At 40.3% G+C, this 24,987-nt stretch overlaps 1 protein-coding gene across 8 annotated transcripts in view; it reads right to left on the bottom strand.

Annotated features, from left to right (window-relative positions):
* Positions 1-15,898, bottom strand: part of magi1b (membrane associated guanylate kinase, WW and PDZ domain containing 1b) — a 187,716-nt gene extending 171,818 nt beyond the window's left edge. For 6 of the 8 annotated variants that reach the window (XM_084729343.1, XM_084729376.1, XM_084729359.1 and 3 more), the window contains exon 1: positions 15,071-15,895. In XM_084729343.1, coding sequence (XP_084585469.1) covers positions 15,071-15,368 — 298 coding nt within the window. In that variant the 5' untranslated portion in view covers positions 15,369-15,895. Of the gene's footprint in view, positions 1-15,070 lie in introns of all 8 variants that reach the window. The other 2 variants (XM_084729419.1, XM_084729382.1) reach the window with 2 other exon arrangements.
* Between the last annotated feature and the right edge of the window lie 9,089 nt (positions 15,899-24,987).

The following is a 24,987-nucleotide window of genomic DNA, read 5'->3' as shown; positions in this document are numbered from 1 at the left end:
ATTAGACAAGAAATCTAATTTCCCTGTGGGGCTCTTAGGATCCAAGTGCTCATAGACACACTGTTTCTTTTCAGGGGCGCTTGATTTCTATTCTTCTTGATGTAAATGGGCTGATAAGGGGACAGTTGGAGCTGAATTGTGGCCTAGTTGCCTGCTGAGTCACTGTGGATAAGTAGTACTCTCTTTCTGTCACATTGACTCTTTTTATTTAGCAGAGCACATGACAGGCCTGTTTGGAGTTGTCTCCACCTCACAGTCTCCATAGAGAGAGTTCATTACAAGTGTTGAATTGTGTCTGTCCCAAGACTCTTGAGGGTCACAGAAAGCACCACACACACACTGTAGAACAATGTTATCACAGAAAACAGCTGGAAAGCCGGAGTGGGAATGATTGTGATAAGCAGAGTCATTTTTAGCATTGTCATATGTTACTGAGCTCTGCTGTTGACTTCTTGTCTCCTTTTGAAGGGACTTTTTTTGTTGTTGTTCGGCTTCCCTTTAGATTCATTTTCACTATCTCTGACTTTCCTCTAGTTCCTGTGTGTCACTTCCTCAATCATCCCGTTGCCTTTGTCCACCATGCCCTTTATTCAGAGGTACTCCTGACATTTCCTGCCCTGTAGGGGTAGAGTTTGGAACACATTTGACAGAGGGTGTGTTTCATTTTCAGTGTTTAAATACAAACAAGCCAATAAGATGTGTGTCAATAAAACCCACAAAGGGGTGACTCTGCTAATTACAAGGTCATCATCTGAAACCTGACTCCTGCCATCCGTTTGTTTGTTTGAAGATAATAAAATGAGATGAGTCATAGATTTATTTGGTTTATTATTCATGTTCAACCCTCCCTTTTCTACCAGTAAAGCACAATGAGTCTCATTGGTCAACGTCTGGCTTATCCTTGCAGAATTTTTAAAGGCACAGTTACCATAAACTACTGAGTGATGAATGAGTGTTCATTTCCTCTTGCACTGCCACTGTGAAATTATCCATGTACAAGAGACAATTGACTGAACTTAATTGTCAGATTCATAAAAAAACTGATCTTGCATCAAGCTGCTTGAAGTTGGTTTGGGAGACAAAGGAGTCTATCAGAAACTTTGTTATTAAATTCTGTATTTAATGTGACTTTGCTGTTCTATTTTGTACACACAACATCTATTGCACATCTGTCCATCCTGGGAGGAGGATCCCTCCTCAGCCTGAGGTTTCTTACACTTTTTCCCTGTTGAAAGGGCTTTTTTGTTTGGGGGACTTTTTCCTCACCCGATCGAGTGTCTACAGGACAGAAGGTGTCACTCACTGTACAGATTGTAAAGCCCCCTGAGGCAAATTGTAAATTCTGATATTGGACCACACATAAAATCTGACTGAGATCTGACTGATAATTTGTGTACTCCATAGGCACATATCAAACAACACATACGTCACTACCAATACAGACCAATGTAGCTACAACAATATCAGCCAACTGATATATGTGTCTAGCTCTATAAAAAAAGAAATAATAAAATAACTGTGGAGTCTTTGTGGATATCGTGTTGTTTTAAACACGTGGTATCGAAAATGTGTCAAAGTATTGATAGTTTTGTCAACCTTATATAGTGACAGTAGTGAAGCTTTACTAGGAGACAAATGGATTTTAGACCCAGTCCACACAATCCTGCTCATCTGACCCAATGCACAACTAAAAATCACACAGCGCACAACATAAAAGCCCTGCAATCATCATCAGCAGTGAGCTATGTGTGGTAAACCTCAGCTCCACACAGCCGCCATCAAGACCGGCGACAGTCACTCAGTCGATGTGCTCAGTCTGCTGAGCAGCCATTAAACAAACTGAAAATACAGGCATGATGACAAGGCCCAGAGGGTGTGTGTCAAGTCATAATCCGGCTGTATGGCATGATTTCCATATGGGTATCAGATTAGGCTCTTCACAGTGGACACTACACATGGTGACATGTGGTCCACAAGATTACAGCAGGGTACCTTTTCCCACGTTGTCCAGGCTGTCATTTTTATTTGCTGAATACTCTGATCACGCTTTGAGCCATACCGTGAACATGCACAAATTAAGCACCGTGGAGTTGGAAATGTGATTTCAGATTGATTTGGGGGCAATTTGGTTACCAAACACACACACAGCTGCCCCAGTTTGATAGTACAGCCTCTCCGAATAGTGTTTTGTAATGTACATTAAAAATTTTTGCACGGCTTGTATTTGACTTTAATTAAAACTACAAAGTCTAGAGTGGCTGGCTTCTGAATTTTTTTGCAGCATTTATGTGAGAAATGGGTGTTTCTCCTCAAAATAAAACTCATCTGTCTCATAACATTTGTTAACTGCAGAGACGAAAAGAAGAAACAGACAAGGACAACTCAACTGAACCCCCAACAGGAATACTGTAGTAAAACCACAATGGATTAGAATAGAGTCATCGGGTAGATGCAGTCCTGACAAGATAACACAACGTCTCCATTAAGCCTCTTCGCTGTCAGCAAGTTGTAAAATGGTTAACTTTGGTGTTGCATAAGTTCAATTGGTATGTCATATACAGTGAGATAAGGTCTTGAATTATAAAAGCAAATGTAAAGACTACTGCGCAGAATCTACTTTACAGCAGCTGCTGTCAGAGGGAACACAAATATAAAGTGGATTTAATTTGATGTCAGATTCACTCAGGAAGGAGAGCTGAAGCCTATACAGCAAAAGAAGAGTGTTGGTGAAGATGATCAACACTGCCGTCAAACAAGCTGTCAGACGGCTTCCTGTCAAAAACAGCTGTCTGACAGCAAAGTAAAGTGGTAAGAATATTTTTCATACAGAACAGACTTTTTTAGGTGGCACTTATGTTGTCGACCACATCCACTGCAGTTAATTGCTTAGCCTCTGTGTTGGTGCCACATGCTGACCAGAATCTACAGCAGCTAATACACTGAAAAAATCCAAACTAACTTTCAAGTTCCAAGATCTATCATCAGGCATATTTACCAGCTTTGATAAAAAAGAAAAAGCAGGGCAGGGTGGGTCAGTGGAGTTGTCGTATTAATAGAAGTCACTTCAAGAGAGTAGACATTAACATCTGTGATTGATGCCAACAGTGAAGAGAGAAAATGGACACCGGTGACCTCTTAATTAAGACTCAATCCTTTTCCTGTCTTTGCTAATTAGTCTCTGCTTGTCTAATTAAGATTCTATCAGTATAATCTGCCACATTTCCCTCACTGTACTGGTTTAATGAAGCCTGTACAGTAGATGATGAGTGTACGGACCGCTTCTGTCTGTGAAAAAAGAATAAAGTCTCTCTATTGTAGTTTTCATACAGTATGTGTAGTGACCTTTAAGTGCTCATATGCATACTGACCTTTACGTTCCACTATCAGACACAAACGCACACAGTGGGACAGCGTGACTTTGTGCTGCCATGGTGCTGCTACCAAGACGATCAAAGCAGTGAACCTGTCACAGAGCTGAGCTGTGCTTTTAAAGAATGTTTGCAACTACTTGGCACAGACTTTCAAGAAAACTATACAGTTCTGTGCTCCAAATCGCTGTTAATATGACGGCAGGATAAGAAGCATTACTGAGAATTCAATCATGTTTGGCCCACATTAAGTGTCTCAGTCATTAAGGAGGTGTTGATAAAGTATTAGGTCGTCTCTATTCTTAGTGTTTTGCCCCAAGAAAGCTCTTCCAAAAATCTCTTTACCCAAATTGAGGTACTTTTGTCGACAAAATGCCAAGATCTGAACCAACTCTGTATGCAGCTTTCACCTAACCCTAGCAACCATAGCCAATAGCCAAAACATTTAACAACAGCCAAAAGTTTTCATAATGAAATTGAAAACATGTGGAATAGCAAACTGTAGAACTGCCTCATAAAATAATATACCCTTCAAAATTCCAAGAACATGAACATACAGAACATGCACAAAACTATTCTTAATTCCCACTCTGGTATCCAGCTCACTTCTTTTGTTCTTTTTTGGCACAAATAAGTATACACCATTCTTCCTTCTCAGGTTCCATTTCAAAGCACACACCAAAAGTACGGACTCTTTTGTGTGTGGTCCCCAGCATACAGTGTATTGAATCATTTAGTGTTTATTCCGCTAAGTGGAAGAGGCATGAAAATACTGGAAACAATAGACTTCAATTTGAGTGGTACAATGTGGTTGAATGTGGTGATTGAGTCACTCTGTGAATGCCCAGCTTTAGGGGACGCACAAGTACAGCTGATGCACAGCTATCAGACAGAGCTGTGCAGTTCAACACAGGGATGTCAGATCGTTGCGATAGCTTTAGGGTCACCTGGCCCTTAGCTGCTAAACAGTTATTACTGAACGCCCATCAGAGCTGGCAGGCCACCTGCGAAGCTGATGATGACACAACCATATCTCCCCTGTCATCATAGGAGATTACCAGAGTCATATGGTCCTGAAGGCTTCCACCTAACCGCAGCACACATGCGTTTTCAATCAAGGCTGCTTCAAATCAGAGTTGGTCACCATCACACTGACTGGCTGATATTTCCAGATGGGAGAACTGCAGGCACTTTCTATCTACATACTACACAACTGCAAAAAGATCAGAGACACAAACACTTCTTAGATTTCAGAAGCTTTGCTTACCAGGTCAGTTTTCATGACAGGATCGTAGGTCGCTCAGTTAATAGTTAATAAATCCTGACAGATTACTGTCATTTTCTCAGGGAGATTAAAGGACTGGTTCAACATTTTAGGAAATACACGTATTCACTTTCTTATAGAAACTGTGAAAACGAGGTATTATGTGCCACACTATTGCTTGGTTGGGAGCAGTAACTTCCTGGAGTCTGTGCAGATTGCCTGGTAACTTCTCTTAGACCAATAATCCTAGTACAAAGCAGCAAGTTCCATGCTTCAGTTTTCGTATGTTAATAATAATGGATTTTGTTACATTTGGACAGATCAAGGCAAGTTGGTTTCCTCTACTTCCAGTCTTTATGTAAGGTAAGCTAGCTGGCCCCAGCTACATATTTACTGTACATGTGAGAGTAGTATCAATCTTTTTTATTGAGCTCTCAGCAAGAAAGCAACTATGCATGTTCCCTAAAGGTAGAACTATTATTTTAAAGGTCTAATGTGTGATTTATAGAGCTGCAACTGACTATATTAACTGTATTTTATACTATATTTTATACCAACTGTATTTTCATTATCAATTAATCTGTCGATTACTTTCTCGATTATTTGATTGGGTGTTTGGTCTATAAAATGTCAGAAAATGGTGAAAAATGTTGATCAGCGTTTCCCAAAGCTCAAGCTGACATCCTCAAATGTCTTGTTTTGCACACATCCCAAAAATACTCGGTTTACTGTTAGGGAGGAGTAAAGAAATCTGAACGTATTCATATTTGAGAAAATAAAAATCAGAGAATTTGGACATTTTTCTTAAAAAATAACTCAAAATTATTGATCTATTAATATTAAAGTGGGGGATCAATTTAATAGTCAATTAATAAGCGATTAATTGTTGCAGCTCTAGAGATCTGGGGAGTTTATTGACAGAATATAGCAGAAATGGAATATACTACATATGAGTACATTTTCATTACTGTATAATAACCTGAAAATAAGAACTGTTGTGTTTTTGTTACCCTGGAATAAGCTGTTCAAATCTATAGAGGCCACCGGTTCTCTTCCATGGAAGCTGCCACATTGCACCACCAATTTTCTACAGTAGTCTGGAACGAACAAACCAAACACTGGCTCTAGGCCACTTTTGGTTCCCCTACACACTTGGAAGGAGAGGGAGAGGCGAGGTGTTTGAGATCAGCAAACTCACTGCTAGATGCCACCAATTTCTAGACATTAGTCCTTTAAGAGCAAAAGTACCTCACTGACTGCATTGAGCTATTAGTAAAATACTTCTAGGAGGAACATGCCCACTGGAGGTTCATTAAGAGATAAAATATACATTAGCGGTCATTCACAAGCCTAAAAACTTACGTCAGATGTTTCACACAAAGTTTTTTTTTTTTTTTTTTTTTCTCATAATCCCCTACACTCTCCAATCACAGTGTCTACCACCCACATAAAGCTGCCTTCAATGCTTTGCCACACACTGTCATCCATAACTGCTGTGAAGTGACCTGTTGGACGATTCTTTTCAATACTAAAGCAGGAAAGGGACAGGGTGGGAGACTCAGCTGGAACCCATAATAAGAGCCGTCACAATTCCCATAGTCAGACAACAATGAGTGCGGAGAGAATAGATGAAGACTTGAGAGCGGACAGATAAAGAGAACAGACAAGATGAATAGAGCAAGGAAAGATGAGGAGGAGGAGGAGGAATAAGGCAGTGTGGTTCAGCAAGGCATTGTTGTGCGCCGAATAATTGCCACTGCAGGAAGAGCCCGGGAGTTTGGACCTGTGTGTGTGCCCATGTGTGTGTGTGTGTGTGTGCTCACTGCCACGGACAAACAGACAGACTCGTGCCTAAATCCTCTTAATCAGGGCTAGACTCTCCTCTAAACCTGTAGATGCTCCCTTGTTTTGTCTGCGTGAGCACATGAATGTGCATGGGTAAGCTTCCCAAAGACTTTACATTAATGGGATTTGTGTAAACAGACCCCAAGGCCTCAACCAGAATGTAATTAAAGGTAAAGAAAGGAAGGAAGCAGACGGCGGAAGAAAGGCCTTTATATATCATGAGGCCTGAGAGATAAAGTATAGATTTTCTGTGTGCAGCCACAACTAGAAAGATAACAAGCTGATGACTAGCATTAACAACAACAAATTAACACCATATAAGCTTCCAAGTGTCATTTTACTAGCTTGTGTCAAAAGAAGTCAAATGCGGCAATAGGATATTAAAGAAACATGAAGTGGAGATACAAAAATAGCACTTAACTATGCTTCTTTGTGCAGAAGTTAAGTCCCTGCTGAATTAGATAATAAAAAACTCATAAAACCTTCAACTTTTCAAGAGACTAGCAGCATTTTTCTTGAGCACATCCACTTGCTACTGGGTTGAGTCTCAGCCATATTAATAATGCCCACAGCCACTACGAATCCCATCATTTTGCTTCCTCGTCGTGCACGCTGCAGGCCTAACCACATCTCATCTGACTTCAACAACAGCAGAGCTGACAGAGACACTTGGCCATGTCAGCCTCTCTGGCACGCACACACTCAAACGGCCACACATACATGCGCACACACACACACACACATTCTTGCTATCTGCAAGGCTTGCATATGATCCTGTTCCTGGCTTAACACAGGACACAGAACAGAACTGCCTATCGTCAAACATTGTAAAGACTGAGCGCACAATGAAGGTGGGCAGAGGGACTGTGAAGCGTCAGCTACTTCTGCAGTGACTGCAGGTTGGTGTCTGGTACAACATGTCATCAGTCTGCTGCTGACTTCACATGTGCAGTGTTTAATGTTCAAAAGGCTGCTCTGGTACTGATAGTTATTTTTGGTTGAACGAAAGATGTTAACACTCTAAACCTGAAAATGTCTCGGTGATACAAGATTAAAGTTGAACACACCTCCTTGAGAAATTCAAAAAATGCATTCAAACCTCGACTCACTGAGATGTTGGTTCAAAGTAGTTTGAACGTCTAGCTTAACTCAGCAAGGCTCTGACAAAGGCAATGGAGAGTAACAATCACAGACCTTTTTCACAAATAGTAATGTAAACACAGGTGTTACCAATGATACTAAGTAAGGTTCCATTCAGGTCAAACAGAGTCAGGCTGCGGTTGCTATTGTTCATATTGGCTCATTGGGAAGACTTTGCTACACTAATCGGGCTTTTCTATTGGCACTTTTGGCCACTGCAAGACAAACCGTGACACACTGATTTACATTTCCATAACCACTTCTACTGCACCAAGCTGTGCTGTGTCATGCCCAAGGTGGACTGCTTGTCCATCACGACCATCCCGCGATGACCCCCCCCCCCCCTTCTCTGTGCATTCAGTTTCTCTTTGTAGCTTCTAACAGAATCTCTGTGGTTTGAAGTTTAGTTTCTCTCCTGCGTTGCTGTTTGTACTTTCACGCATCTGCTTTATTTTACCGTTTCGTTGTTCACTTTCTTTACCACTGATGAAATCCTAACATTTCTTGATTTTGCTGCTTCATGACAAAAGCTTTTAAATAACAAAAACATCACAGGACTTTCACTGTGAAGAATTAATAGGAAACTAAATGTATTTGCCATTTTACAGCTGCTCAACTCAAGCTGAGCTGGGCTGACATGCCAAGTCAAACAGAGTAATGCGAAGCCGACACGTGTATTGGAAAGGTGTACAAATGGAAAGGGACCATAATTTGTAACATTAATAACACCTGTGTTTACCCTACTATTTCCTATCAATATGGCTGCTGTGAAAAAGGTCTACGGGGTCAAGTCATTGAATTTTGGGAGGTCTACAGGAAAAAAAAATCCTGAAAAAAGGAAAATAGCTTCTTTTTTAACGCTAAAGAATGGGACTTGGATCTATTTGGTTGACAGTGTAATAAAGTGACTGTGTAAGTTAAGTTACTTTTTAAGCAACATGCATATTTTCATTATCTTAATACTTCATAAAAACCTTTGATTAAAAGTTCACCTGCTCAGATACTGCAGGCTAATTTCACCACACTGGGCACCATCGTACCTCCCAGCTGAGGGATTATGTTAACCAAGCAGTTGGATTGGCAGAGTGGGAATAAGTGATGGCCTTTTGAGTAGATTTGTCAACTCATCCTAACACTTTGGCTAGGTTAAACAGGTACCTTGGGTACTGAACCAAAGCAGCCTGATATTAAGCTTATAGAGCTTTAATTTTCCTGTGTGTCCTGACACTCATAAGGAGCTCAGCATTTCATGGTTTGACAGATGGGGGGAAAAAAAGCAGTGCGGTGAAATGACTCGTACTACAAATCCTCAGGAACTGACCACTGAGAAAAGAGAGTGTTGACAGATTTCCTTAGAACTGGTTTCGAAAAGCGTGTCGAAATCTTGAGGCATTCCTCCTCTACCGTGCATATGAGGACGCTGGATAAGAGCAGTCTTCAAAGGGAAGGAGAGGGAACTGCCCCCGCCCTACTAAACTCACTATCGTAAATTAGTTGGCCTTTCTCGTCCTCTGACAGAGTGTGTAACACCAAGTGCCAAGTGTGACCAATTTCCATTCACACTCAATACAACAGCCTACACTTGAGCTAATTAGGAAGAGAAAGGCAATTCTTCTGCAAACAAGAGAAAAGATGGTGCACATGTGCATATGTGCCTCTTTAGTGGGATTACAAAAAACGCTGCATTAGTGAGACAGCATTTCATGGTCTATTTAGTTGGTAACTGACTCTCCCTCCACTGTATTTAAATGCAGAGCTTAAACCGAACAGCAACAGACATAAACACAAATTCAGCTCAAAGTAGGCAAGATGCTTATACTGTACACATGTGACTTCTATCGCTCCCCACACGCACATATAAACACACACCCTCAAATTGAAGCCAGAGATCTTTCCTAAAGCCAGGCTACAAGGGAGGAAGTGAAGTCGTTCCACCGCTGTCAGAGAATACAAAGGTGGAAGAACGGTTGGAGGCAAGGAGGGGTGTCCAACTTCCTGCTGCGAGAGAGGAAATAAACACTTCCATATGCAATCCCTGCCAGAAACACTCACACACGCAGTGGTTGGTAACACAGGAGGGCTCTAGTTAGCAACACGCACCACAATATGAAAGGGGAAATATTTTCTGCTTCCAGAAATTTATAGCTAGTAAGGCCTCATTCATCACACCAGCTGTATAATATAATGCAGGCTGGAGAGAAATACACTCTGAAGCTGTAGTGTAGATTTCTGATTGGTCTGGGAGAGGGAACGGTTGTTTTTTTTACATAAAGAGGATTCAAATTTCCAGTATGTGTGAAAGAGTGGTTACATGTAGCAAATCCTGTTTGCCAAAGCAAACACACACACACACACAGCATACGTCCTGCCCGAGGACACCTGTGAATTTTGGATTTCCCCTGTACAAAAACACCAAAGACTAAAGTTAATGGTCATGTTTAATCTGGGGCTGCAACATCTATAAAATGTCAGAAAAACAGTGAAAAATTACCCATTTCTCAAAATCCAAGAGGATGTCTTTAAATGTCTCATTTTGTCAGTCTAAAGTCCAAAGATATTCAGTTTAATGCGATAAACAGAGAGGGAAATCTCCGCATTTGAGAGGTGTAAAGCAGCCTTTTCTGTTAAACAACTTAAATCTATTCTGCCTTTGCCCCAATTTTCCTGTCCACATGGAGAATAAAGCACAAGAACACACACAGACACACTATCAAAGAAATTTCCCTGATTAGTAACACACCCAACATGTGTACTAACACCAGAGAGAGCATGACACTAATCTGCTCTCAATCTGAACCCTCTCTGTCGTGACTGTGCGTTTGTACAAGCATGTGTTTGTGCGTGTTATCCATAGTGTTACCCGGTGACCGTGCCGCATATGTGGAGCAGTAGGTCATCTTCTTATGAAGATTATCCATAAACAAGTTCTGGCAGTTTATCAGATTGTCAAGTCCTCACCGTCACCATAATGTGGCTTTCTGTTTGCAAACAAGGCACATCTCCATCTGAGTATTAAACATTAACTTGCATCAGTACAAGGTCAGTAGCTGCGTGTTAAAAGGGTGAAAGTGCATCTGCGTGTTTGTGTGCCACACTCACTAATTACATAATCCAGCTATTTTCCCACAGCTTCTGTCCGATCAATACACAGTGAAGTGGACTCCTCATGGCTTGGGCTCAACGTAAGCGCAAAGGGTGTGTGTTCTGCAGTGAGTAAGTGTGTGAGAGAGTGTAACACTGTTTCACTGATACCCAAAGCAAACATTACAATCTCTGCAGCAGACCTGGTTATGGTCTCTTATCAGCTGAGACTAGAAATGCCCCTCTGTGTGTGTGTGTGTGTGCGTGTGTGTGTGTGTGTGTGTGTGCGTGCGTGTGTGTGTGTGTGTGTGCGCACGGTCTGAATAGAGTGCAGAAGTTACCGACCTAACACTTTTCAACACGTCTTTTCATACAGCTGGCAGTCAACAGCTTTGTGGGTATCGGTGAGCCAAGACACTGCAGTAGTACCTCTCCACACGTCTCACTTGATTAAAGTGAGAAAATGGCACAGGCTCTGGGTAAAATTAGGTCACTTAGATTTTACAGATGGCCCTTGTTGCCAAGCATATTTTCCCAATTAAGGCTGATTAGGGAGGGAAATTCCCAGACAGCGTGAATTATTAAAAACTTTAAATGGAATCTGATCATGTGACTTTGTACGGCAGTGACACCCGACATCCCCAGATGGGTCCTGGAAAATGGGGGAGCTGAGACTCCTGATTGGTTCAAAGTGAGCAGCGAGTTTCCTCTTATTGTCTGAAGTCATTACAAAGTGCAGAAAGAATGTGGGGGGGGGGGGGGGTGCATAATCAACCCTGGCTGAGGTAACGTGAACTGAATTTTAAAATTTTGAATTCATTCTTGAAAGTACTTACATGAAGGCTAAATAAAATTCCCAGATAACCTGTAGAAAAACAAAGAACCTCACCTGAATGGTTTTCATTCAAAATATTAAAATATTAACTGTTATTCACTTTTACTTGAAGGGGTATACTATAATTTTTGGCTTTCTAAAACTCAAAACTTCATTTTTATCTGAAGAAGAAAAGAAAATGATGTCAACAAATAATTAGCCTAGTAATTGATAAAACCTTTTCAAGACTTACAAGTTTGAATTTGGGCTCAAAACTCAAAATATGTTGCAGCAAGTTGCCTTGAAATTTTTGATTTTTCTCAACTCTTTTTGTTTCTACACTTTAGTTCCCAACTTACATGCACCACAATAACAAAGATTCAACAAAGGCTTCTGAATTCAGTACTCAGCGACAGGCAAACTTTTGAAAAAGATGTCCTCCACTTGGCAGTTTGATTTGTTTACTGCCGTTTTCTCGCAGCAGCAGGAGTTTTATCAGAAAACTCTACCCCTGCAGATACTGAAGAGGAGAAGGCGAGCAACCCGCAGCTCCGGCCACAGAATCACCTGGAATCTAGTAAACAATACTTAACTCAGTGTTTGAGCATGAACAAAAACACAGATTTTCTGAAAATTCAAATACCAGCACTTTGAAAGTGAATTAAAGCATCTGTGATTCAACCACACAGGTGTTTTCACTTATTATGCCTGATTAGAGCTCTTCTCAGGACTGTGGGAGTGTACTGACATCTCTGACTGTCCTGTCCAGGCAGAAGAGTTTACTCTCTCATGTGGCTAATTTTACTTTAACCATTGCTTCAAGCTTTTATGATCATTGTACATATGGTTTTATGATTATTATATGACTTGGGTATGTTTTTATGCATTATTTATTGTGTTGTGCTCTATGAGTGAGTAGTTCTACTATTTTTATCTTTTTCTGTCCTTAAGTGAGCTCAACAAGGCAAAGTCAAGTCAGCCATGTTGATATGGCAATTAAAGTATTGAACCATGACTTGAATTTAATCTTATAGTATATAGTATAATATATTTTATATGCAGCAATATGCTGACATGAACTATGGCTGTTTCATTCAAGTATCTGAATGAGTCATGACAGTGTTCCAGTGAGCCAGCATGTACAATAACAGGGACGTAATTAATGTCATTGTTGACACCTGTGCCTGTTTGGTGACGTCACATAATGACCAGCGCAGCCCCGCCAATCCTCCACACAAGTACAGGTCTAATTAGCAGAAAGAAAACACCTGTGTGCAGCACCTTTCAATTTCTTTGGTTTGTTCTCTTTGTGCTCATACTATACCTAAGTTTAAAAATACAATAAGCGTGGACATTTTTCACCGCAGCAATGCTAACATGAAATAGCAGGTTAATCACAGGTGTTACCAATGATAATAATTAAGGATCCATTCAGCTGCAGCAGAGTCAGGGTGTTGCTACATGTTGGCTCGCTGAAAAGGCTCTGCTACACTAAATGTAACAGGACTTTAATTATTATCACTGATAACACCTGTTAAACCTAACTTCATGTCAATATGGCTGCTGTGAAAGAGGTCTATTTGTGACATAAAAGTTGCTATATGCTGAATTTTTAAGAAAAACTTAAATTTTAGCTATTGAGAGCCAAATGTCTGAAGCCTTATATTCCTACAAACACTACAGTAGGTGACTGGTTAAAAACCTTCAGAGAACTGATGAAGTGTTTGTTTAGAATGAAAACCAGCATTTCAGAGCGCACAAATGCTCACTGTCAACAAATTAAACCAAGGTTGAGAACGTTGTGGCCTCTGATACTGTCAGAGCTGGAGCACATTTTCCATTAACCCCGATTCTCCCCATCACAAACAGGATATTTACACCTTCAGTTGAAGGTTTTTTCCTTCACTTTAAGATTTTTCAGTAGCTTGTCACAGTTTGCCTTTGTTCAGAGACTGTACGGCACAAGAAGAGTCCATTTCTTATTCACTAGGAGAACAGAGCTTTCATCCATATTAGCGCCAAAGTGATTTTTTTTTTTTAACACTCTCCCAAATATAATGTGGTGGCACACAATGTGATATGCAGCTAGATGCTGAAGTTCAGTTTTACTTTAAAAGCGTCTGGTGCCATATCTGAACAGGCCTTAACAATACAGCTGCCGGCGTTCACAGGTTATAAACATGTGAAATTGTCCTTGAAGAGTGGCTGCTCTTTTGTCTGTCTCTACAGGAAGTCAGTGTGGCCCGGCCTGGCTCCGAGCATCCCTTCAGCAGTCTGCTTCGCCATGCTTGGAGCCTGTCAGAGCGGCTCAGTGTCAAACCGCCCGGCCCCGCTGAGTCAAGCTGACCATGAACTAGCCGGACCAGACGCACTGGCCTGATGCTGTTAGGTGCTTGATGTCCCCGTTCCTGTTAGGTGCTTAGAGGAGTGTTGCCGGTCTAGCCTGTTCCAAAGACTCAGCCCCAACAGATACAGGTGAAAAAGAGGCATGACAACTCTGGTAGGGGAAAAAAGTATGCTAAAACTCTTAAAGATCTGTCATTGACAGGTCTACAATGTCACGACTCCCTGAAATTTTTTACAGCCTCTACTTTCATATCAGTGCATACCAGCAACATGTTGGCCAATACCAATATAGACTGATATTGCTGTGATAGGCCAATATCTGGCAGATAATATTAGTGGGCCGATATATAGGTCAAATTCTGCTTTAAATCAAGGGAAAACTGACCATCTCATCTGAAGGGGTGAGTGACACCTGTTAGAATATGATTATTTCAGGTGTTGACAGCATTGTTTTCCATAAAAGATGACTGCTGGTAAACTAAGATGCCATTTAAATGGACACATTATTTGGAATAGTTTCTTAACATGTGAGTCATTTCAAAAAGGTTGGAAAAAAGACTGAACAAAAGGGGTAGCTGAATAAACAACATATGTAAACCTTCAATGTTTCCATCCAGCTGGACCTGACAGGTGGTAGCCTATTTTCTTTGGTATGGAAAGAAAAAAAAAAATGCCAAACGCAAATCAAAAATCAGGCTCGTCGACAGGTGTACAATGTCACGACTTCTTAAAGTTTTGGTAGATACTCTTCGGTTCAGTAAACTTGCAGCATTTATTCCAACATATTACCAACTTAAAAGACTTTCTGCAGAACTCATGCCTGGAAGCAAAGCCATCATAAACGTTTCTATTTTGATTACATTTTAAGCCTAATTGCACATTTTCTTTGAGCCGAATTGAGCAGAGTTTCCTTCTGTTTCGGTTAAAAGCATTGGCACAGCTGTATAAACCACTGTCATGTTTCAGAAAACTGGACATTATTAAATAGAGCAAGTTTGAACGGAGTTTGACGTGTGCCCCTGCCTCTTGCAGTCCTTAACGCTTAATTGTCCCTTTTGAGAGTGCCGAATTTAAGAAAGCCTCCTTTTGATACAATAGAGGGCTTTCGGCAAATGTATGAACCCATGTTATTTTACATAAAACTGGACAACATTAAAGGGACAAAAGTTTGAACGGAGTTTGGCGTATGCTTCTGCCTCCTCCAGTCCTTACCTTGCCTGACAGTTTTCAACCTGACGGGACCTTTGCAGTTCTTTATTACTGTCTGTATGTCGTACAAGGGTAATCCCGAAATGGAGAGATTCTCCACCTCCAGCAGCAGTTCCCCTTCATTTAATTTTCCACTTTTGTAATTCACCACATCCTCGTTGACTTGGCCGATGTGGGCGAACTCTCCGTTCTCCGCGCCGCCGCGCAGTGGCACGTTCAAGTCACCGCGGGCATCTTTACCCACGGAGCACTCGTTCACTCTTGAGGTCCAGTGGTTTTTCTTTAGTGCGGGCTTGGACATTGTGAACAGTTATGAGCCGACAAAGGAACAGTCGAGCTCTGAAAAAAGTCACAGCAGCGATGTCTCTCACAAAGTAGACTGCTTGTATCCGAGTGACGCGCAGCAAACTTTCTTTCTCTTCCACAGAAACATGAGTGCCTCTGACAGTATTGTCTCCTCCGGGGTGACAAATCAAGCCATTCCTGTCGGCTCTCAGGTCACTCACTTACTGTGTAGATATTGTTCACATCATTTTCTTAACATCCCTGCAGTTTAATCCCTCTTCATCGATGTCATCTTACATCTGCCACGGTCCCACTCACTCCTCGTGTGTCCACTTACCAAATCCTCTCAGTTGTTCTTATAAACTCACTGTAAATGGCCTTTCTTTCTTTTCTCCAGCTTAACAGAGGTTGGGCTCCTTTATCTCACTGTCCATCCGTTGACTTTATCGGTTGTTGACACCGTCCTCGGTCCGTTTATCCAGGTACGACGCTCTCATGCACTTTGGCTGAATCTCATTCCCACTCTGGGCTCTGCTGTGGAGCTGCCTGCCTGGGAATGTGTTGCTGTTAGTGCTGCGTTCACGGGCTGTCGGACAGGTCCAGATAGTTCCACACGAACGATCCAACAACGCTGTGGATGCAATCTATATTAAAATATGTACATGTTATTAGTATTATATAGCTTAAAAAGATGTAGGGCGTTTCTTGATTAATATGTTGTATGATGTGTGATTTCCTTGCTTCTGACCAAACCATATAGACCTATGCTGTGAAAAGTCTTTTTTATTTTAATGTTGATACATTTTCAAAAATGAATGTATTTATTAAAAATATGGCACATAGAAGAAAATCATATCAGTTTAACAACAAGAACGACACTTAAAACAGAAGATACTGATAGTAAATTCAAACTACTGTGCCTCTCAGTCAATAATAAGAAAAACAAGCTATATTTTCAGCATTTTTAAGGCATATAGGCTCCATTTTTATCTCAGTTTCATTAATTTGATGTATGTATTAATATAATTATTTCTAAAATAATCTAATTTTAACCTCATGGCCATGAGTCTAATCTGAGACTGATAATACTTTTTAACCCTGTTTTGAAGCAGATACACATATACTATATGACTAACAGGCTATAGACTACTTAAAATGCAAAAAACGATCAAAATAGTAAAACGTTTATAGTTCTTAATTTATAGTATCAGCATTGTACTGGGTTGGGGCAGTTTGAAACTCGGCAGTCCGAGCCTACAAAAAGCGTATGAAGGCAGCAATATTACAATTAGCGCATGCGCGCTGCTCAGAGCTGATTCTTGGCTGTACTTTTACATAAAAGAGGCTTCTTACCTTACCTGAAATCAGAGAGTAGTCTAATTTTGTGTTTATTTTAATCAATTCAAACAATTAAATTGAAATATAGATCTAATTAAAATTCAATCATTAAATACGAAATGTATTTTAATGTTTTTGTCAACGATTGTCAAACATTCATATTGCAATTTGATTATCTGCTGAGATTTCTGTTGAGGAATTGTCATTATTTGGGTTGATATTCTAACTGAAATGCTAATTTGATAAGGACCCAGTCAGCCACAGGTTATACCTGTGATCCTGCCTGTCAGGATTCCTGCATTTCAGGTTAGACAGGCGGTACACAATGTTTTCATGTGTGGGTGAAACCTCCCCGCTCTGTTCGGGCACTCCTAAGTGGGTGTTTGTGTGTGTTTGGCCCAGAAATGTCTACAGAATTTGTTGAATGCCATAAACATCACACTCATATTTAGTGAAACAAACAAGCTGCAGAAGACTTTGGACTTAGTTTCTCTGGACTTACAAAAACTTGGTGTCAACATTATCAGTCTCATCAAAAAGTATAATCTCTACTCTTCAAGTGATGAGGGAAAGAGATGATTAGTAAGTCAAAAATAGGATGAGAGAAATAAAAGAGAAAAGACCATAATTATAAATCAAGTTTATAATCCAAGAAATGATGAAAGAAAGAGGATAAAGACAAATATAGATGGACAATCAGCTAGACACTTAGATAGACAGTGAGCGAAGACAGCAGGGATGAATACACTGCTTGATGGGATCAGATGGGCCAGGCCTCTCACCTAGGGAACCGCAGATGAGCTTTTCCCAAGCTAAAAATAACTGTGAAAGTACTCTTGGCCTCATGGGAGTAAAAAAACCATTGGCCTGGATGGGACGGAAAATAGTAAGTGCACTTTTAAGCTGAAAAGGTACAACTTTTTCTTATCTTCCTCCTTGATCAGCTGCTCATACATCAAATGCATGTTTAATATGTGTTCTTTTCATTGCAGGTTCCTGTGAGGGAAATTCTCTTCGCAGGAAATTGATGAACAATAAACATTAATATAGAAAAGTACTTAAAATGGCGCAGGATGCAAGCGTCATAAATAATGAACATGTTCATTCATCTACAGAGCGCCATTAAACTAAACAGCACTAACACCGCACTTCTAACTATCCCATAAAAAATACATTAACCAGAGGTATGCTATTAAACAGTACAAGAAACAAAAGAGCTGTGGGTGTTCAGTGGTGTGAACCCCCTGATAAAACAGAAAACAACTTGGTGAAAGTGAAGGGGATGATGGATGTACTGTGCCTGCTGCATACATCTCACATTCTTATGACTTAGCCAGAATCACAAGGACTAGTTTTTCCAGTGAAGCTCATTTTTTTGTTCGGGGAGGGAGTGTTGGTCGATAGGTGCACACAGAAATATCTCAGCAAATGATGGGTGGATTGTCATTACATTTTTGCACAGACATTCTTGTTCCGCACAGGTTTAATCCCACTGAATTTCCTTTACACTCATCTAATATAAATATACTAATATCATGTTGTTGATGACTATGCACAAAGTTTTCATGGTTCCCAGATGATGTGTCCTACTGACTTTAGTGAACTGCTGATGTTTAGTGCCACCATGTGGTTGATATTTGTGGTTTCCACAAATGTTTCCCCAATGGATGGCCATGAAATTTGGCATAGAAATTCATGTCCTCCACATGATAAATTATAATAACTTTGGTGATTTACTGGCTTTTTGTCTGGTGCCATCATCAAGTCAGAATTTCTATTTGTCCAGTATCACCAAAACCTGTAAATCTAAAGTCTTTCCAATCAGCCTCAGCTGTACTTTATGTTTAGTGCTAATTAGCAAACATTAGCATGCTAACACGCTAAAATAAAGATGTTTAACACAGTAACATAGCCAATTGGCTAAACAGCAACATGATAACATTGTCATTGTGAGTGTGATAGCTGCATGCTGAAGTTCACATGCAGCTCAAATTGTCTAGGTACAGCATCATAGAGATGTTAGCATGACCACAGGCTCTTAGACCAGGTTCACACCACACCTCATACCACCTTTTGTAGTTGAACTGAACCATCAAGTGTTTCCCCCCCTTGGTGTGGTTTGTTTGGGTTGGTATGAACACTGGACTCAGGTTGTGGTACTGACCAAACAGCTCTCCAGGCTGGCCTCGGACCACTGTCAAGTGAGCTCTGGACCAGTCCATTCCTGGTGTGAACACAGTTTGAATCAATCACAGGGGCACACCATTGTATTTGACATTTTATTGGTTACTAGTGAACTAGTGGGGTGCGTTTGCTACCAAAATGTGGACTGGCAGGGGACAAACCTGGACTCACAGTGAGAAATACCTGCATTATTAAATTATTTGACACCCATTGCTGATGTTATATGCATGGTCCTCTAAAGTCTGCTGATATACACTCCACATCAACACCAACATGAATAAAACTCGACACACTTACAACTACTGTATTTGCAATTTCTGGACCATTTGAGTTTTGCCTTTGTGAGCACAAGCCAGACCATTTGGAAAAATAAAACAATGTATCATCCTCACATTGGTTCAGGAAACAGACCTTTAGGTTTGAACTCACCCTAAAAAATTAGGTGAATTCTTCTCTTAGACTGGGATCATTGATAAAGATATAAGAAGCCCTACCTTGATTGGACTAACTGGGAACAAGCTAATCAGGGTGTCCATTTCCATGTTTTCTCTGGCTTAAAGGACTAGTGTGTCGGATTTAGTAGCATCTTGTGGTGAGATTGTAGACTGCAATCAAATGATCACCTCTTGCCTCACCCTTCCCTTCTAAGCTTGGAGGAGATACTACTGTGGCTGCAAAACTCCCCCAAACCCCCCCCCCCCCCCCCAAAGACTTTATCTAGTGCCAGTATTTGGTTTGTTCATTCTGGGCTATTATAACATGGGTGTTCAACATGGACTCATGCCCTGCAGATACTAAAGGTTCATTCTAAGGTAAAACACAACAGTTCTTATTTTCTTATTTTACCCTATGAATACTGTATTTCATTTATTCCATATTCTCTTAAACCTTACGCACTGGACCTTTAATACACAAGCTTAATTTAGCTCTGTTTGCCAAGTAAGTGTTAACTTCGACATAATGCCAGTTAATGGTTTAAGGGCTAATAAAAAGTAAAGGGTAGAGGAAGTTTTGTACTTGGAGTCTGAATTTAACATGTGTGTCTGTGTATGTGTTTATGTGCCAGTCACTTCCATTGTGACCTCCAGTTGGGGGGGTCACCCAGCTCCTCTTGCCAGCTTCCTGTCACACAGTGTCACCCAAATCAGATCGACAGAGGCAGACACACTGCCACAGGCCCAAAATTTCATATTCCCTTTCATCCCATCCATCAGTCTGTGTGTGTCAACACTTTCTTGCTAGTGTGTGCTGCCTCTCGATATTTCACTGTCATGCTCCCGTCTGTCTTTTTCTCTCACACATATTAATAAATGCATATCTCTGTATGTGCATTCAGACAGCAAACATGTTCTGTCAGACTCAGCTGCATGTTGTCTCTCATCCATGAATCAAATTGCATGCATACTCCCTTTCTCCCGAAAAGGGTCCTTCAGAAACGGTTCTGGTTAGAACCTCAGCCCTCAACAAAAACCCTTTTGGAACCCTTATTTCTTCAGTACATTCTCTACTATCACAGCATAGTCGACAGCATATCATGGATGTTGACATTACAATCAAAATGCTGATTTTTACAACCATGCATTGCAGTTTATATATCATGTCCAGTGTCACACATGTAATATGATATAGCACCATAGGAACTATATATAAAACTCAGCCCCACAGAATATGTAATAAATGTCAGCGTTGATCTTGAGGAGTTATATAGAACCCTGTTGTGCATTAAAGCAGTGCTTTCACATTATCACTTTCTGCCATTGTGCCACAGTGTTATGACAGCATATGTAATGAGGAAGACCTGGGTAAGAATGGTTTGTTTATCATAAACTATTATTAGCCACCATTTCCATTCATTCTGCCTGATGTGCCTGCCTGGTGGCGCCGCTGACAAGTAATGACAGAGTGAACTTAATGGCCAACAGTAATAATGCAGCCTTCAAATCTGACAGCCGCGCTCAGATGACTTTGGTGCTACACTCTGGCACTCCTCCACCATTAGTAGCTCTCATGATGTACACAGCGGCTGACCCATCCATCACTTCTAATTTCAGGTTGTATAATGGGATGCAAGCTTGACAGACACTGGGTCTGCCCCAAGACTCACACCTGCACTATTTACAAGTAGTTAAGAGCCTACTTATGTGATGTACTTTCACTATTTGTGCACAGTATCTACATGGCTGTCAAAATTGCAAATGTGTTGAAGATGAAGATTTTCAAAACACAGGACACATTTTTTCGCCTCGTCACTTCGTCACTCACACAAATGTATGACTGTGCAGCTATGGCTCAGATCATTTTATGTTTTTTTTTTACATAAATAATGATAAAGTACATGAAACGATAATACGGAAAGGCATGAGCTAAATGAGTAATATATAAAGTCTTTAGCTTACCTGGTATTATCAAGCAATAAGGGACTGATATACGCAGTTATATAATATTTTTGGCAGACAGGATTCTGCGTGATTAAAAGTTAATGAAAGGAATGTTTTTTGTGGAGTCATTAATAAAATATAAGAAGAAGACTCAAGCCTGTCATATGAGGTAATGTTGTCCGCTAACATGCACATTTGTATGGATTGATTGACAAAAGAAATCCAAAGAATACTAAAGTGAAAACTGTTATTACCAGCGTGGTCCCAAGGTTTCAGAGGACAAAGAAAATGCACAGAAGCACAGGACATTCAACACAAAAAAGAGACAACGAATCCAAAGACACATGAGCATGATTTAAGTCATAAAAAATAGCTCCACTCCAAAAACAAGGACAGCTAAAGGAACAATGTTGTTGCAAAATTCATTATAAATCTGTTATGTGTTATCTGTTGTTCCATAAAAAAAGTCCTAACCTGACTTCTGTAAGTCCCTCTTGTATTTAAAAACTTGATGGGGAGCAGAAGGCTGTTCCATAACATGGCACCAGTGTAATAAAAAAATAAATTAAAAAAACAGGAACTTCTGACTACATTATTCACTCAAGGCACTTTACATGAACACACACTGGCCCTGATATTCTGATTATGAAGACTGCTATCCGAGAACACAAGTATTAATAAGACGACTAATATTGTACGTATGATGCAAGGCATTGAATTTAATAAATACCAAATAACATAGAGTGGAGAAGGTTAATGTAAATAAAAATGCTGAACGAGCTGACAAAGGATAGACTTTGAATTTAAATTATAAACATCTCTGGAGACCCTACCTAAACTGAAGAATGACTGTCTACTGTTAAGGCTTTTTAGCCATGCTAAAGTGGGCAATCTTAATCTGTTGGTCTACCCCTTTGGTCCAAACTGGAATAACTCAGCAACTAGATGGATTGACATAATGACACTGAAATTCATGATTTCCAGCTGATGAAGTCATCCCCTGACTTTTCATCTAGCATCATGCTCAGGTCAAAAAAAAAATTAATGTGTCCAGCACTTTGTTTTATGACTAACAGAACTACTACTAATTTGCAGTAGCCCCTGTTTTATCGTGTTAAGCGCTAATTAGTGAATGTTAGCATGCAAACACACAAGGATGGTTAACTTGGTAAACATTATACCATCATCTGCATGTTAACCTTGTTGTTGTGAGCATGTTAGCATTCTGACATTAGCATTTAGCTCAAAGCACTCCTGTGCCTTAACACAACCTTAAAGAGTCACTATCATGGCTGAAAATACTTCATATTTTTGTGCTTACTTGTTACATGCCTGCATAGTTTGACTGGTGATATGACCTCAAATCAGTCCTTTTACATTTACGATATGTGTTCTCAATAAACTGCATACCCAAGCCAAGTAAAACATACCTTAAACTTAATGTTAGCTTTCTAGCTAATGTTTGAGCAACTAAATTAGCCAAAAAGACACACTAATGTAACAATCTTTGTGAGTTTTGTTGTAATGTCTGCTGGGGACGAGGTAGCCAGGTTTGTGCTCATTGGAGTAGAAGTCATGATACAGAAACAATAACTAGAGATAGAGACTACAAAAATCTCATATAAAAGTAAAGTCCTTTCAAGTCACCTGTCTCATGTCAAAATCGTCTATCAAGTCGAGTCCTTCACCTCTGCTATACACTGTATTCATCCTGAATCCTACACAGATTTGAGAACTTGAATGTCAGTCGACAAACTAACTTCTGGGTACATTAACACGTATATCACTTTTAAATCATTTCAGGATTGCGAGGAAATTGAAAGAAAAGAAAGAAGGTGTAGAGAGATTGATGGCTGGATAAAAATAAGAAAGAAAGACAGAAAGAATCAGAGGAAATGACGTTAAACTGTGGCTGTAGCTGTAGAGACAGAGAGGACTGCATAATGTGATGTAACCTGACACCTGACCTTTTAACACATCCATCTTGGAAGGAGCCCATCTCCTTATCATACACACACCCCAAAGCTTCAGTCTGTTTGGAAACTTCCTCAGCTTTCCCTCTGACATTTCACATCTCAATCTTTAATGTTTTTTCTATCTTTGCAGACTATTTGTATGATCAGACGACTTGCAATGAACTTTGCATAAATGTTTAACTTAACTCCATATTTCTTTTTAATTCTTAGAACCCCTAATGGGCCGATGTAGCTGCAAAACCAGAAGTCTATAAAGCTTTTTTTAGGGCATGTGTATCCTGGCTCACGCTTTGATGAATAAGATCAGACTGTTGCGAGCCATCATTGCACCATCCTCTACATCAAGGGACACAAAATGTGTTTTTGATGGGTAAAAACCTAACAGCGCTGTGTATATGTAATCCTATATGCAACCTGCAGGCCATATATGACCTCATATTTTCTGTGGCGTGACATTGCATTGATGCACCGTTTCGCACGTCTGAAAGGGAGCATGTGCATCATTCATAAGTCATTAAAACCATATGAACTTTTTATATCTGACTCGCCGAGTGGCCCCCGCATCGTATAACAAAGGAGGTTTTCTCGAGTCACGTTCGCTGACCCATGACTTATCTGTGCTCATCACTTTAACACAGGCTCTGTAAATGAGGAGGGTCATTTTTCTGCTTTAGATGTCACTTTAATCTACTTTACCTCTGTGCCCTGATAATGCTTCATTCATCATAATATCCACAAAGCGCAAGAGGGAAAGAGAGAGTGAGGGGGAAAAAGAGTGAAATCCTTCTCTTAACTAAAGCAGCGCTGCAAAGCTCAGTGTTGCCCTGAAAGATTAAGGATGAATGGCTCGGCACAAAAAGGCCATCAGATTATGAGACCGGGCTGCGGAGAGCTGTCACATCGCAGCCAATGACGGGGGCGGGGTTTCATAACAGGCACTAATAATGAGGTACTTGCTATAGGTATTTTACTGTAAGCTCTACTGTACGAAAATGTTCACTAAATAGAGTTTTTAAATCTGAATCTGGAGGCTTGAGCTCTTTAACTAAAAGCCAAGACAGGAACAGGACATTGAGTGAATTATACACATTATTCAGCATATTTAACTGCCTAAATTCACGTCAGCACATTCTTAAAGCTGGCTGTGATCCCAAGCAGTAAAACATCAGCTGGATCTGGATGCTGCAAATGTTTTGCCTCCCCCATAATATAGCACAGAACAGTCAGCCCTCACACTCCTTCCCTGGCTTTGAAAATACTTTTCATTTTTATGGATTCCAAGGCATACAGGGACATATTTCAGGGGCCAACAATAAGGATTGCCCGTTTTCTCAGGGCAAATAAAATGCCATGCTGTGCTTGTTAATCTGGCAACTCACTTTCCTGACTGGGCAAGCGGTTTCAGCTTCTCAAATATGGAAACTTCTGGCTTTTCTTAGTTTATTATCATAATAAACTGAGTATCTTTGGGTTTTAGACTGGGCTTTGAAAACTGGAGATGGACATTTTTCACTATTTTCTGAAGGTTATTTTGCAGCCTTAGAATAAACATGACAAAAAAAATAAATAAATAAAACTTTAATAACTAAACATTTATACAGGGGCAATTAAAAATTGACTTTGAGTAAGTAGATATCTGAAAACAAACCCATTAACATTGGACCCACATCTGGAATATGTCCTGATTCAACAGGGAAGCATGTTTGCTTTGTTGCTATAACACTAACACACCTCTGCCTAATCACTCAGGTCAGCACAC

This window comes from Lutjanus erythropterus, chromosome 2 (assembly GCF_056507025.1).
Source record: "Lutjanus erythropterus isolate fLutEry1 chromosome 2, fLutEry1.hap2, whole genome shotgun sequence".
In the NCBI taxonomy this organism is placed as follows: Eukaryota; Metazoa; Chordata; class Actinopteri; order Lutjaniformes; family Lutjanidae; genus Lutjanus; species Lutjanus erythropterus.
The sequence above is the reverse complement of the archived record's forward strand: the minus strand, read 5'-3'. Positions and strand labels throughout refer to the sequence as shown.